Source organism: Danio rerio, chromosome 6, assembly GCF_052040795.2.
Source record: "Danio rerio strain M-AB ecotype USA chromosome 6, GRCz13ab, whole genome shotgun sequence".
NCBI classification, from domain to species: domain Eukaryota; kingdom Metazoa; phylum Chordata; class Actinopteri; order Cypriniformes; family Danionidae; genus Danio; species Danio rerio.
The window spans coordinates 5,287,505-5,299,735 of record NC_141026.1 but is presented as its reverse complement, the minus strand read 5'-3'; the positions used below and the strand labels follow the sequence as shown (position 1 = coordinate 5,299,735).

The window sequence follows — 12,231 nt, the reverse complement described above, 5'->3', positions numbered from 1 at the left end:
TATATGTATGAATACATCATATTCAGCACCAATGCAATTTGTATGAAAACTACACTTATTATTGTTCTGTAAGTTAGGTTTTTTTTTTGGGTTTTTTTTGTGCTCAAACTTCCCTATAGCTCGGACACAAGCCAAAACACGTGTGAACACACACAAACACACCAATTACACCAGCTCAACAAGTGTGACAGACATTAGTGTGACTGCGAGGAGCTCAAACTGTCACGCCGGTGGACAGAGACTGGCCCACTTTACCCCGTAAGCACTGACCTCTGCGCCGGGCACCCAGGCCTGTCCTGCTTTTCTCCCTCATTTCTGTGGCGTTTGACTGGCATTCTGTGCACTAGCGAGGGGACTGCGGCTTCGAGTGCTCGCGCTTGTCTCCTGGCTGTATTAATCAGACTATTGACAGACACATAGACCGACAGGCTCCAATAAGAGCGGATGCCGTCTTTATGAGTGTCCTGCAGCCGTCCAGCTCTCCGAGATGCCGGCAGGTCTGTAATCATGGCTAATTCACTGGAGCTGCTCCGGGTTTGCTCCTGGTGTCAGTCAAGCTTTTTCTCCATGGCATGAACACAGACAGCGGTGCTGAGGTGGAACTGGTCACATGGTGGACTTGGACTGGAAAGTCTGGTCTACTGTGCTGCCTGTTCTGAGGAAGAGTTCATCTGACTGATCTGTAAATTAGATCATCACTGTTTGTCTTGTTTTGATTAGACGGGATGGTTTAAATGAAGCAAGAAATACAAATAGCACAATAACAGACTGCTTAAAGGGATAGTTCACGCAAAAACTGGAAATTACTTATTATTTAATCACCCTTTAAGTAGTTCTGAATCTTTTAGAGTTTCTTTCTTCTGTTGAATACAAAAGAAGATATTTTGAAGAATGTTGTAAATCTGTAATCATTGACTTCCAGGAAAAACAAATGCTTAAGAAGTCAATGGTTACAGGTTTTGTGCTAAACAGAAGAAACTCTTTAAGCGAATTTAATTTAGGCATTTTGATTTCTTTAAGGCGTGAAACAAGTAAAGGGAGAGTAAATGATGGTAAAATCGTCCTTTGGTGAATTTATTACTGTATTATTATATTTCAGCTAAAATGTATCTTATTTTTCTCTTATTAGTCTCTTATATTATATTGATGTAATATTAAATATACAAATATCATTCATTCATTTTCTTTTCGGCTTAGTCTCTTTATTAATCAGGGGTTGCCACAGCGGAATGCACCACCAACTTATCCAGCACATGTTTTACGCAGCTGATGCTCTTCAAGCTGCAAATTTAACACTGGGAAACAATATATAAATATAAAATGTTCAATTCAGTTTTACAGCACAATCGTAGTATTGCAATATACATGATTTATTATATTGTAAGATTATATTATGAATAATAATAAATAAAGAGGTTTCCGTTGGTTCTTGTAAAGAGTAAAAATTTAGTTACGTTACGTTAAGTTACATTAAGTTACGTTAGATTAAGTTACGATATGTTGAGTTGACATTGTTAAGCTACATTAATTTACGTTATGTTAGTTACATTAAATTATGTTAAGTTGAGTTATGTTATGTTGTCACGTTATGCTGTTAAGTTACATTACATTATGTTTAGTTACATTAAATTATGTTGTTTAGTTATGTTCTTTTATGGTGTTACGTTATGTTGTTATGTTTTGCTGTTAAGTTGCATTATGTTAAGTTTAGTTCTGTTGTATTATGTTGTTACATTATGCTGTTAAGTTACATTACATTATGTTTAGTTGCATTAAGTTTCGTTGCTTGGTTACGTTACATTATGTTGTTATGTAATGCTGTAACATTTTGTTGTTAATTGACATAATGTTATGTTTAGTTACATTAAATTATGTTGTTTAGTTATGTTACATTACATTGTTTTGTTATGCTGTTAAGTTACATTACGTTATATTTACTTATTCATTACTTTAATCATACATTCATTCCATAAATTTATCTATTTATTAAATTAAATTGTTCAGTGAATAAATAAATAAATAAATAGATAGATAGATCAGCACAATCTCACGGCAATTCGTAACTTTTTCATTTAGTGGCTAATTCGTATGAATTCGTACGATCTAATTCGTACAATTTAGTACGATTTGCTTATCCCCCAATGACGGTTGGGGTTGGAGGTGGGGTCAGGTGCCACGCCTCCTTTTTAAAATCGTACCATTTCGTACGACTGAACTGAATTAGCCACTAAACTGGCAAAACGTAAAATACTTACGTTTTCTCATGAGATCAGGCTAGATAGATAGATAGATAGATAGATAGATAGATAGATAGATAGATAGATAGATAGATAGATAGATAGATAGATAGATAGATAGATAGATAGATAGATAGATAGATAGATAGATAGATAGATAGATAGATAGATAGATAGATAGATAGATAGATAGATAGATAGATAGATAAAGAGGTTTTAGTTGATTCTTGTACAGAGTAAACCACAGTTTAAGAATCCAGATTTATTGATAGATAATATATACGTTTTTCCCTTGCAAATAACTGAACCCTTTAAAGGATATCAATCAAAAAGTCTCTTTTCAGCCTTTGATTTTTTTTAATGCAAATTTCTATGCAAATTAACAAAACAACCTCATAAAACATTTTCATATATATCCATTGAAGTCATGGTGAGAATTACTTGCATTACTGTATAGCCACAGTATAGCAGCCTCATTACCATTAATGTTTTATTTTTGCTTATTGATTGTTTGTTTGTTTAATTATTTAAATTCAACTGCAGTGCATTTTTATTAAATCGTTTATTTGTTGTTGTAATTGTTGTCTTTTGTGCCAGACAAAGACTGGTCATTCTAATTTGCTAGTTTTGTAAAAGCAGTAACACCGTTTAATGCATTTAGCTATGGTTTCAGAGCTTCTACAGCACTGACATGCACATATAAACACACACTGATCGGCCCTCATTAATCTTTCATGATGTGATGCAGTCAAGAGCGTCTGAAAACAACATTTCTGATCGGAGGACCTCTGTGTTTGCTCTTCTCTTTACATTATATATTAGAGCTGCACAATGTATCGATGTCTCAATGTACACATCTGCAATAGTCACATTGTTCATGTCCAATATCCAGTCAGGATTATAGTTGACCAGGGATAATAATTTGTCATTGCAAAGCAATGCGTTTTTAAGACCTGCAAATATTAAACATTTCAGGAGAGTTTAAAAGCACAAGAAATTATCAAGTTTGGAGCTTTAACAAAGATTTGTAAATGAGGATTCTTGATGCAGTGCCACCTAGAGGATCGGAGATCAGGGTTGTTCAGCTTATGCTTTTGCCCTTACCCTGTGCGTACTTAAATTGGTTCAGATTCCTTGAATCTTTTAATTATGTTTTGCACTGTTGAAGGTGAAACATCCAAATTTCTTCCTGTCTTTCTTTGAGGAACATTGTTTTTAAACATTTCAATATATTTCTCATGTATTTGTTGGCAAACTGATGATCCTTGGCCCATCTTTTCTCCTAAAGTACTAGACCTTGCATGCTACTTTTGTACCAAATCTTGATGTTGGAATCACCTGTATCACATTATTATTTAACAAATTGACCTGATTTCTTGCCCTAAACTGCTCCTGTCCCAACTTTTTTTGGAATGTGTTGCAGGTCCGGGGCACACGGGGTCCATTTCTCCCAAAAAATACCTGAAATACTGATTCATTTGAGCACAGTACACGTTTCCACTCTGTGAGGGTCTTTCTTAGATACCTCAGAACTCAGAGAAGCCAACGTTTCTTCTGGACACTGTTAACATAGGGATGCCTTTTGGCGCAGTACAGTTTTAAGAGGCATTTGTGGATGTAACTACATACTGTGGTATTTGACAAAGGTTTGCCAAAGTAATCCCGAGCTCATGTAGTTTTATTGCATATGGATGAAGATTGAAGATTTTTGATGCAGTGCCCCCTGCGGGATTGGAGATCACAGTTGTTCAGCTTAGGTTTGCGCTGTGGTCCTTAACAGACTAAATTCTTCCAGATTCCTTGATCTTTTAATTATGTTTTGTACTCTTGAAGGTGAAATGTTCTTCAAAATTAATTTCAATAATTTTTTCATGTATTTGTTGGCAAACTGGCGATCCTTGGCCCATCTTTGCTCCTAAAGGACTAGACCTTGGATGCTACTTTTGTACCAAATCATAATGTTTACAACACCTGTTTCAAATCACATCATTATTTAACCAATTTACCTGATTTCAAGCCCTAAACTGCTCCTGTCTTTTTGTAATGTGTTGCAGGTCTGTGGCAAGCGGCGTCCATTTCTTACCCCCCCCCCCCCCCCCTCAAAAAAATACCTGAAATACTGATTCATTTGACTACAGTACACGTTTCCACTCTGTGAGGGTCTTTCTCAGATACCTCAGAGCTCAGAGAAGCCAACGTTTCTTCTGGACACTGTTAACATAGGGATTCCTTTTGGCACAGTACAGTTTTAAGAGGCATTTGTGGATGTAACTACATATTGCGGTATTTGACAAAGGTTTGATAAAGTAATCCCGAGCTCATGTAGTTTTATTGCATATAGATGAATGAAGATTTTTGCTGTAGACTGAAGATTTCAGTTGTTCAGCTTAGGTTTGCGCTATTGTCCTTAACAGACTAAATTCTTCCAGATTCCTTGAATCTTTTATTTATGTTATGCACTCTTGAAGGTGAAATATTCTTCAATAATTCTTTCAATAATTTTCTTTTGTATTTGTTGGTAAACTGGCGATCCTTGGCCCATCTTTGCTCCTAAAGGACTAGACCTTGGATGCTACTTTTGTACCAAATCATAATGTTGATACCACCTGTTTCAAATCACATCATTATTTAACCAATTTACCTGATTTATAGCCCTAAACTGCTCCTGTCCCAACTTTTTTTTTTTTTTTTGGAATGTGTTGCAGGTCTGTGGCACACGGCGTCCATTTCTCCTCCAAAAAAATTAAAAATACCTGAAATACTGAGTAATTTGACCACAGTACACGTTTCCACTCCGTGAGGGTCTATCTCAGATACCTAAGAGCTCAGAGAAACCAACGTATCTTTTGGACACTGTTAACATAGAGATTCCTTTTGGCACAGTGAAGTTTTAAGGGGCATTTGTGGATGTAAGTACATAGTATGGTACTTGGCAAAGGTTTGATGCAGTGCCCCCTGCGGGATTGGAGATCATGGTTGTTCAGCTTAGGTTTGCGCTATTTGACTGGACAAAATAAGAAATACTTTGTGTCTGCAGTGAAATACAAGTCAAAGCAAATTTCGAAAATGTCTACTTTCCTTTTTTTTTTTTTTTTTGCCGTTTTCCATACTGTCCCAACTTTTTCTGTTATGCGGTTGTATTTAAAAACATTTGTTGTTGTCACCAATTATCATTTTCTGCCCCCAAAAGACAACACTTTTATTTGAACTGTGTAAGAAAGTGTACACAATGACTATAAATGAAACATACTACATAGAATAAAACAAATATAATCATTTCAGTCAAACACACACCCAATATATCCCTTAAATCAGTGGTTCTCAAAGTGGGGGTCGGGACCCCCTGGGGGGTCGCGGGACAATGACAAGGGGTCGCTTGGTGATTTCCAAAATTTAAATAAATTTTATTCAACTATTTGAATTGTCATATTTTATTCATAACCCATAGAAGATTAATAGTTGCGTTAAAGAAACAACAACATACAAACAAAAATCAGCCATCAGCTTTTATTTTTTATATTAAAATTTAATTAAATAAATAAAAGACTAAAAAAAACAGTAAATGTTGCATTTATGTGTTGTCAATATGCTCATGTTTATATGGGCCTATAGTTGTGTCTGCAACGTTTATATATTTACAGTGTAACCACTTTCAAAAATGGGGGTCGCGAGTCACTGACATTGTTATTTTGGGGGTCGCGGGCTGAAAAGTTTGGGAACCCCTGCCTTAAATCCATCATACCTTTTTACGTTGTTTTCATTTTTTCTGTATATCTGTCCTCAGAGGAGCGTGACAGGGGTCACAGGTCACAGACGGACAATTGTTAGACGTGTTCTGTGAAATTTAGCTGCACGGTCTTCAATACAGCTGCTGTTTTAGATCCCAAAGGACAGCAAGAAATCAAATAGACGGCTACAGCTCTGAGGCTGCTAAACAGCAGACGGGAATTGAAGCTTTTTCTACTGTCTAAGTGAGAGGATAGCAGTAGAACAGGGTTTGTCACACTTGAGCAAGTATACAATTTGTGCTTCTGCTTGTCTGCAGCATGTTGTGTGCAGTGTTGTTGTTGCTTTAATGATGGCGAATGACGAGTCTTTGATCACAGATACTGGAAAGCATCGCCATGAGCTTTAGGTTTTATATGTGATGGACAACTGACTCTTTTTCTGGCTCGTATTCGCTTGACAGTTTGTTGTGCAGTTTCTCTGAGATGAGTTTGAGTGTTGGCTTCACTGCAAGGAAACTGATCTCTTTCTACTGGTCTGATATAAGAACTGAAATAACTGTAATTTGTTGCAGCTAAATTTTGTAGTTTTCTCTATGCGTAATTTAACTTTAGTTCAAACTATAAAATTGTATTGAATCTAAGTCAAAAATATCTATTGTGGTCCGAAAAAAAATACATTCACACTAAGTAAAAATCTTGTATAATATAGAGGGACTAAGTGAAATTTCTAGCATGAAACTTTTTGAGCACGCAGGTTAATAGGTCACCTAATCTGCAGCGCAGGAGATTGGTTGCTGTCAGCTCGGCAGCCAATGAGCTTGCTCCTCATCATTTCGAAAGCTCTGCACCATTCTACGCTTTTCAGAGACCATCCTCCACCCCAGCTCCGCCTGTTTAGATCTGCTACAGGGGTTACATGCATATTATGTTTGCAGCAGCAGTAGCGTGTTCTGTTCTCATTGCTCTGCCATAAAAATCAAAGCAGCAATAGCATAGCAGATCTATACCGCCAAGACCAAGTGCGTCAACATTGCTATATACATAATCATTACCATATTAAGACAGAAATATACTTTAATGGTAATCGAACTCACATAAAAAAATGAAAGCACAAACAGTACCTTTCTTCATGTGGTCACCTGACATGAAAACTGCTGGTTTTATAGTGAACATATTACTTTGAGAAAAACTAATGTTTTTAAGCTTACCCAAAGGGGGTTCGAGGCAAAACTGATTATCAGAAGCCATGAGCTTTCACTTAATCCAATATTAAAAATATTCTATGAATGAAAAACACAGTAGTTTCACTTTTTTCAGTGTAGGTTAGCTGATGATAGTGATTTTGTCAGGGTTGGTGATGGGAAATGGGGAAAAAGGAGCGAGGACTCAAATGCAGGGAAATGGGATTTTATTAAATAATAAAAATAAAATAAAATGCAAAATAAACTACCCCGAGGGGGAAAACATTAACAAAACAAATACATACACATACAAGCAGGACTGGGCAGACTGGCAAGGATGAGGACTGGAAACACAACAGGACTAGACTTCAAACGACGAAATGTGATGACGAACTGACACAGGACAGCAAAAGTGAGGGGTATATAAACTGTAGAAAATTAACACACAAACAGGTGAACACAATTAACTAATAATGGGTTAACAAGGAGGGTGGGACAAGACAATAGACGGGAGAGCGCATGACACAGAGAGACAATACAAGCCATGCGCTCACATAACACAACAAGAACATGCAGCCAATGAGAGAACTCTTTAACCGCATGTTCATGACAACAAACACAACACTGAAGCACACGACAAAAGCACGTGACCACAATGTAAACACCGAGCCACGTGCTTTGACAAGAGACGCAAGACACGAGCACACGATAGATAAACACCTTACCGTGCGCTCACACTTAAGCAACGCACATGCTTCATCTCAGCGCCAACCAAAACTGAAACCAACTAGACGGAGGCGCCGAGAATAAAGCAGCGCGCTGCTGACAGAACAAAAACAAACACTAGTACAAGAGCGCGCGCGTCTGAGGGACGCAGAGCGTGCGCGGCCACATCAAGTGGCAGCGCGCACACTCTGCGTACACCCACGACGGCGCGCGCGCACACAGAGAAAGAAACAGGACCAGACATGGAGTAGTGTCAGAGCTCTGCCACCAAAACAAGAATTTACAAGACCAAAGTGGCAGAACCCTGACACTAGCCCCCCCCAAAAGGGACGCCACCTGGCGTCCCTAAAGGGAACATCCAACAAGGTACAAGACAGACAAGAAACACTACAAGACAACATCAACAGACACAAGACAGGGAGGTGAACAGGCAAGACGACATGAAGGGGGGGAGGGAGGGAAGCCAAGCCAGACCCAAAACGACAAACAAGGGAGGGATGGGAGGGCAAGACAAGGGAGGATCAGTCCAGGGTGGGACCGGAGGAACTGTCCAGGGTGGGTCCAGCGGGTCGGGAGCCCTAGCAGGGAACCAGGGTGGAGCCGGAGGGTCCGTCCAGGGTGGAGGAAAGGAACACCAGGGAGGAGCAGGAGGGACGACCCAGGGAGGGTCTATGAGGGGAAACAAGACCAGAGGTCTGTGGGGGGCCGGCAGGGCAAGGAGCCGGGCTGGGACCGGCAGGGCTAGACATCTGGTAGGTGCCAGCAGGGAAAGGAGCCGGGCTGGGGCCGGCAGGGCTAGACGTCTGGGTGGTGCCGGCAGGGAAAGACGTCTGGGTGGTGCCGGCAGGGCAAGGAGCCGGGCTGGGGCCGGCAGGGCAAGACGTCTGGTTGGGGCCGGCAGGGCAAAAAGCAGGGCTGGGGCCGGCAGGGCTTGACGTCTGGGTGGTGCCGGCAGGGCAAGGAGCCGGGCTGAAGCCGGCAGGGCAAGACGTCTGGGTGGCGCCGGCAGGGCAAGGAGCCGGACTGGGACCGGCACTGAGCTACGCTCAGGGGCTGGAGCCGACACTGGAGGGCGCTCAGGGGCTGGAGCCGACACTGGAGGGCGCTCAGGGGCTGGAGCCGACACTGGAGGGCGCTCAGGGGCTGGAGCCGACACTGGAGGGCGCTCAGGGGCTGGAGCCGACACTGGAGGGCGCTCAGGGGCTGGAGCCGACACTGGAGGGCGCTCAGGGGCTGGAGCCGACACTGGAGGGCGCTCAGGGGCTGGAGCCGACACTGGAGGGCGCTCAGGGGCTGGAGCCGACACTGGAGGGCGCTCAGGGGCTGGAGCCGACACTGGAGGGCGCTCAGGGGCTGGAGCCGACACTGGAGGGCGCTCAGGGGCTGGAGCCGACACTGGAGGGCGCTCAGGGGCTGGAGCCGACACTGGAGGGCGCTCAGGGGCAGGAGCCGACACTGGAGGGCGCTCAGGGGCAGGAGCCGACACTGGAGGGCGCTCAGGGGCAGGAGCCGACACTGGAGGGCGCTCAGGGGCAGGAGCCGACACTGGAGGGCGCTCAGGGGCAGGAGCCGACACTGGAGGGCGCTCAGGGGCAGGAGCCGACACTGGAGGGCGCTCAGGGGCAGGAGCCGACACTGGAGGGCGCTCAGGGGCAGGAGCCGACACTGGAGGGCGCTCAGGGGCAGGAGCCGACACTGGAGGGCGCTCAGGGGCAGGAGCAACCCTCGCAGAAGAGGCCTTTCTCTTCCGCCTCCGCTTTTGGGTGCGGGTTAACCCTTGGGGGCTGGACATGGACCAGGAGATGGTGCTGGTGGTGGTGGTGAGAGGGGTCCATTCCCCCTCCAGGATCTCCCTCTCCATCCTCAGACAGGAATAGTCCACCACCTCCCAAAACGTCCATGTCCTGATATCACCCAGCTCCTCCCAATCGAATGGCTCATCCAATCCAGCCAGAAAGATGTGGATGAGGGTGGTCTCACTGAACCCAAGCCCCCGGACTGCCTCAAGAAGATCTTCGGCGTAGATGCCAAAGGGGCGATGGTTCTGCCTGTGAGACAGTCCTCTGGCTGGGGGTTGGTCGATGGGTCCTTCTTGCTGGGAGCAAGCTGGGCGCAGAAATAGTCCCATTTCCGCTGAGTCCTCTTTTTGGTCAGTTCGTACTGTCAGGGTTGGTGATGGGAAATGGGGAAAAAGGAGCGAGGACTCAAATGCAGGGAAATGGGATTTTATTAAATAATAAAAATAAAATAAAATGCAAAATAAACTACCCCGAGGGGGAAAACATTAACAAAACAAATACATACACATACAAGCAGGACTGGGCAGACTGGCAAGGATGAGGACTGGAAACACAACAGGACTAGACTTCAAACGACGAAATGTGATGACGAACTGACACAGGACAGCAAAAGTGAGGGGTATATAAACTGTAGAAAATTAACACACAAACAGGTGAACACAATTAACTAATAATGGGTTAACAAGGAGGGTGGGACAAGACAATAGACGGGAGAGCGCATGACACAGAGAGACAATACAAGCCATGCGCTCACATAACACAACAAGAACATGCAGCCAATGAGAGAACTCATTAACCGCATGTTCATGACAACAAACACAACACTGAAGCACACGACAAAAGCACGTGACCACAATGTAAACACCGAGCCACGTGCTTTGACAAGAGATGCAAGACACGAGCACACGATAGATAAACACCTTACCGTGCGCTCACACTTAAGCAACGCACATGCTTCATCTCAGCGCCAACCAAAACTGAAACCAACTAGACGGAGGCGCCGAGAATAAAGCAGCGCGCTGCTGACAGAACAAACACAAACACTAGTACAAGAGCGCGCGCGTCTGAGGGACGCAGAGCGTGCGCGGCCACATCAAGTGGCAGCGCGCACACTCTGCGTACACCCACGACGGCGCGCGCGCACACAGAGAAAGAAACAGGACCAGACATGGAGTAGTGTCAGAGCTCTGCCACCAAAACAAGAATTTACAAGACCAAAGTGGCAGAACCCTGACAGATTTAAGCATCAATATGTTAAGCTAATGTGGATTTAAAGTAGGAATGCACGATATATCACTGGGCGTTGCGGGCACTGTTATACAATGGTTCAGATCTTACCTCTCTGACAGGTCATTCAGGGTGTCTTGGAGGGGAGAGGTGTCCAACCTACAGCATCTAAACACTGGGGTACCTCAAGGCTCTGTTCTTGGGCCACTTCTCTTCTCCATCTACACATCATCTCTAGGACCAGTCATCCAGAGACATGGATTCTCCTACCACTGCTATGCTGATGATACCCAGCTATACCTCTCTTTTCATCCTGATGATCACTCGGTTCCAGCTCGCATCTCAGCCTGCCTGTTGGATATTTCACACTGGATGAAAGATCATCATCTTCAGCTGAACCTCGCAAAAATGGAAATGCTTGTAGTTTCTGCCAACTCGACTCTACACCATATCTTGTCAATCCAGATAGATGGGGCAACCATTACTGCATCCAAAATGGTGAAAAGCCTTGGAGTAACGATTGATGACCAACTAAACTTCTCTGACCACATTTCTAGAACTGCTCGATCGTGCAGATTCGCATTCTATAACATCAGAAAGATCCGACCCTTCTTATCTGAACATGCAGCTCAACTCCTTGTTCAAGCTTTTGTTCTCTCCAAACTTGATTATTGCAACTCTCTACTAGCTGGGCTTCCAGCTAACTCTATCAAGCCTCTTCATTTGCTCCAGAATGCAGCAGCACGAGTGGTCTTCAATGACCCTAAACGAGCACATGTCACTCCACTGCTAGTCCGTTTGCACTGGCTGCCAGTTGCTGCTCGCATCAAATTCAAAGCTCTGATGTTTGCCTACAAAGTGACTTCTGGCCTTGCTCCTTCTTATCTGCTCTCACTTCTGCAGATCTATGTGCCCTCCAGAAACTTGCGTTCTGTGAATGAACGTCGCCTCGTGGTTCCATCCCAAAGAGGGAAGAAATCACTTTCGCGAACGCTCACGCTCAATCTGCCCAGTTGGTGGAATGAACTCCCTAACTGCATCAGAACAGCAGAGTCACTCGCTACTTTCAAGAAACGACTAAAAACTCAACTATTTAGTCTCCACTTCAATTCCTAATCTGCAATTGCCTCTCTGAATATCACACTAACTGTAACAAAAACAAAAAAAACAAAAAAAAAATACTAATACTACTAATACTTCCCTTCTTAGACTTTACAGACCTGAAACTTGCCTACAGCACTTATTCATTGTTGCTCTTAGTTGTGTAAATTGCTTCCTTGTCCTCATTTGTAAGTCGCTTTGGATAAAAGCGTCTGCTAAATGACTAAATGTA

The 12,231-nt window shown here is 43.1% G+C and overlaps 1 protein-coding gene and 1 long non-coding RNA gene across 13 annotated transcripts in view; one reads left to right on the top strand and one right to left on the bottom strand.

The window, feature by feature from the left end:
- Positions 1 to 12,231, top strand: part of LOC137495912 (uncharacterized) — a 461,128-nt gene that overhangs the window by 226,150 nt on the left and 222,747 nt on the right. The gene's annotated exons all lie outside the window — the stretch shown is intronic.
- LOC147843325 (uncharacterized) lies at positions 7,359 to 10,908 on the bottom strand. 2 transcript variants are annotated; one of them, XM_087256481.1, is made up of 2 exons: positions 9,569 to 10,908; positions 7,359 to 9,387 (listed from the first exon to the last, which is right to left on the bottom strand). In XM_087256481.1, coding segments are annotated over exons 1-2 (1,116 nt in total). In that variant the 5' UTR covers positions 9,570 to 10,908; the 3' UTR covers positions 7,359 to 8,272. The 2 variants fall into 2 exon arrangements, with proteins under 2 accessions (XP_087112607.1, XP_087112606.1); XM_087256480.1 differs by having other exon boundaries at positions 7,359 to 9,507; positions 9,569 to 10,907.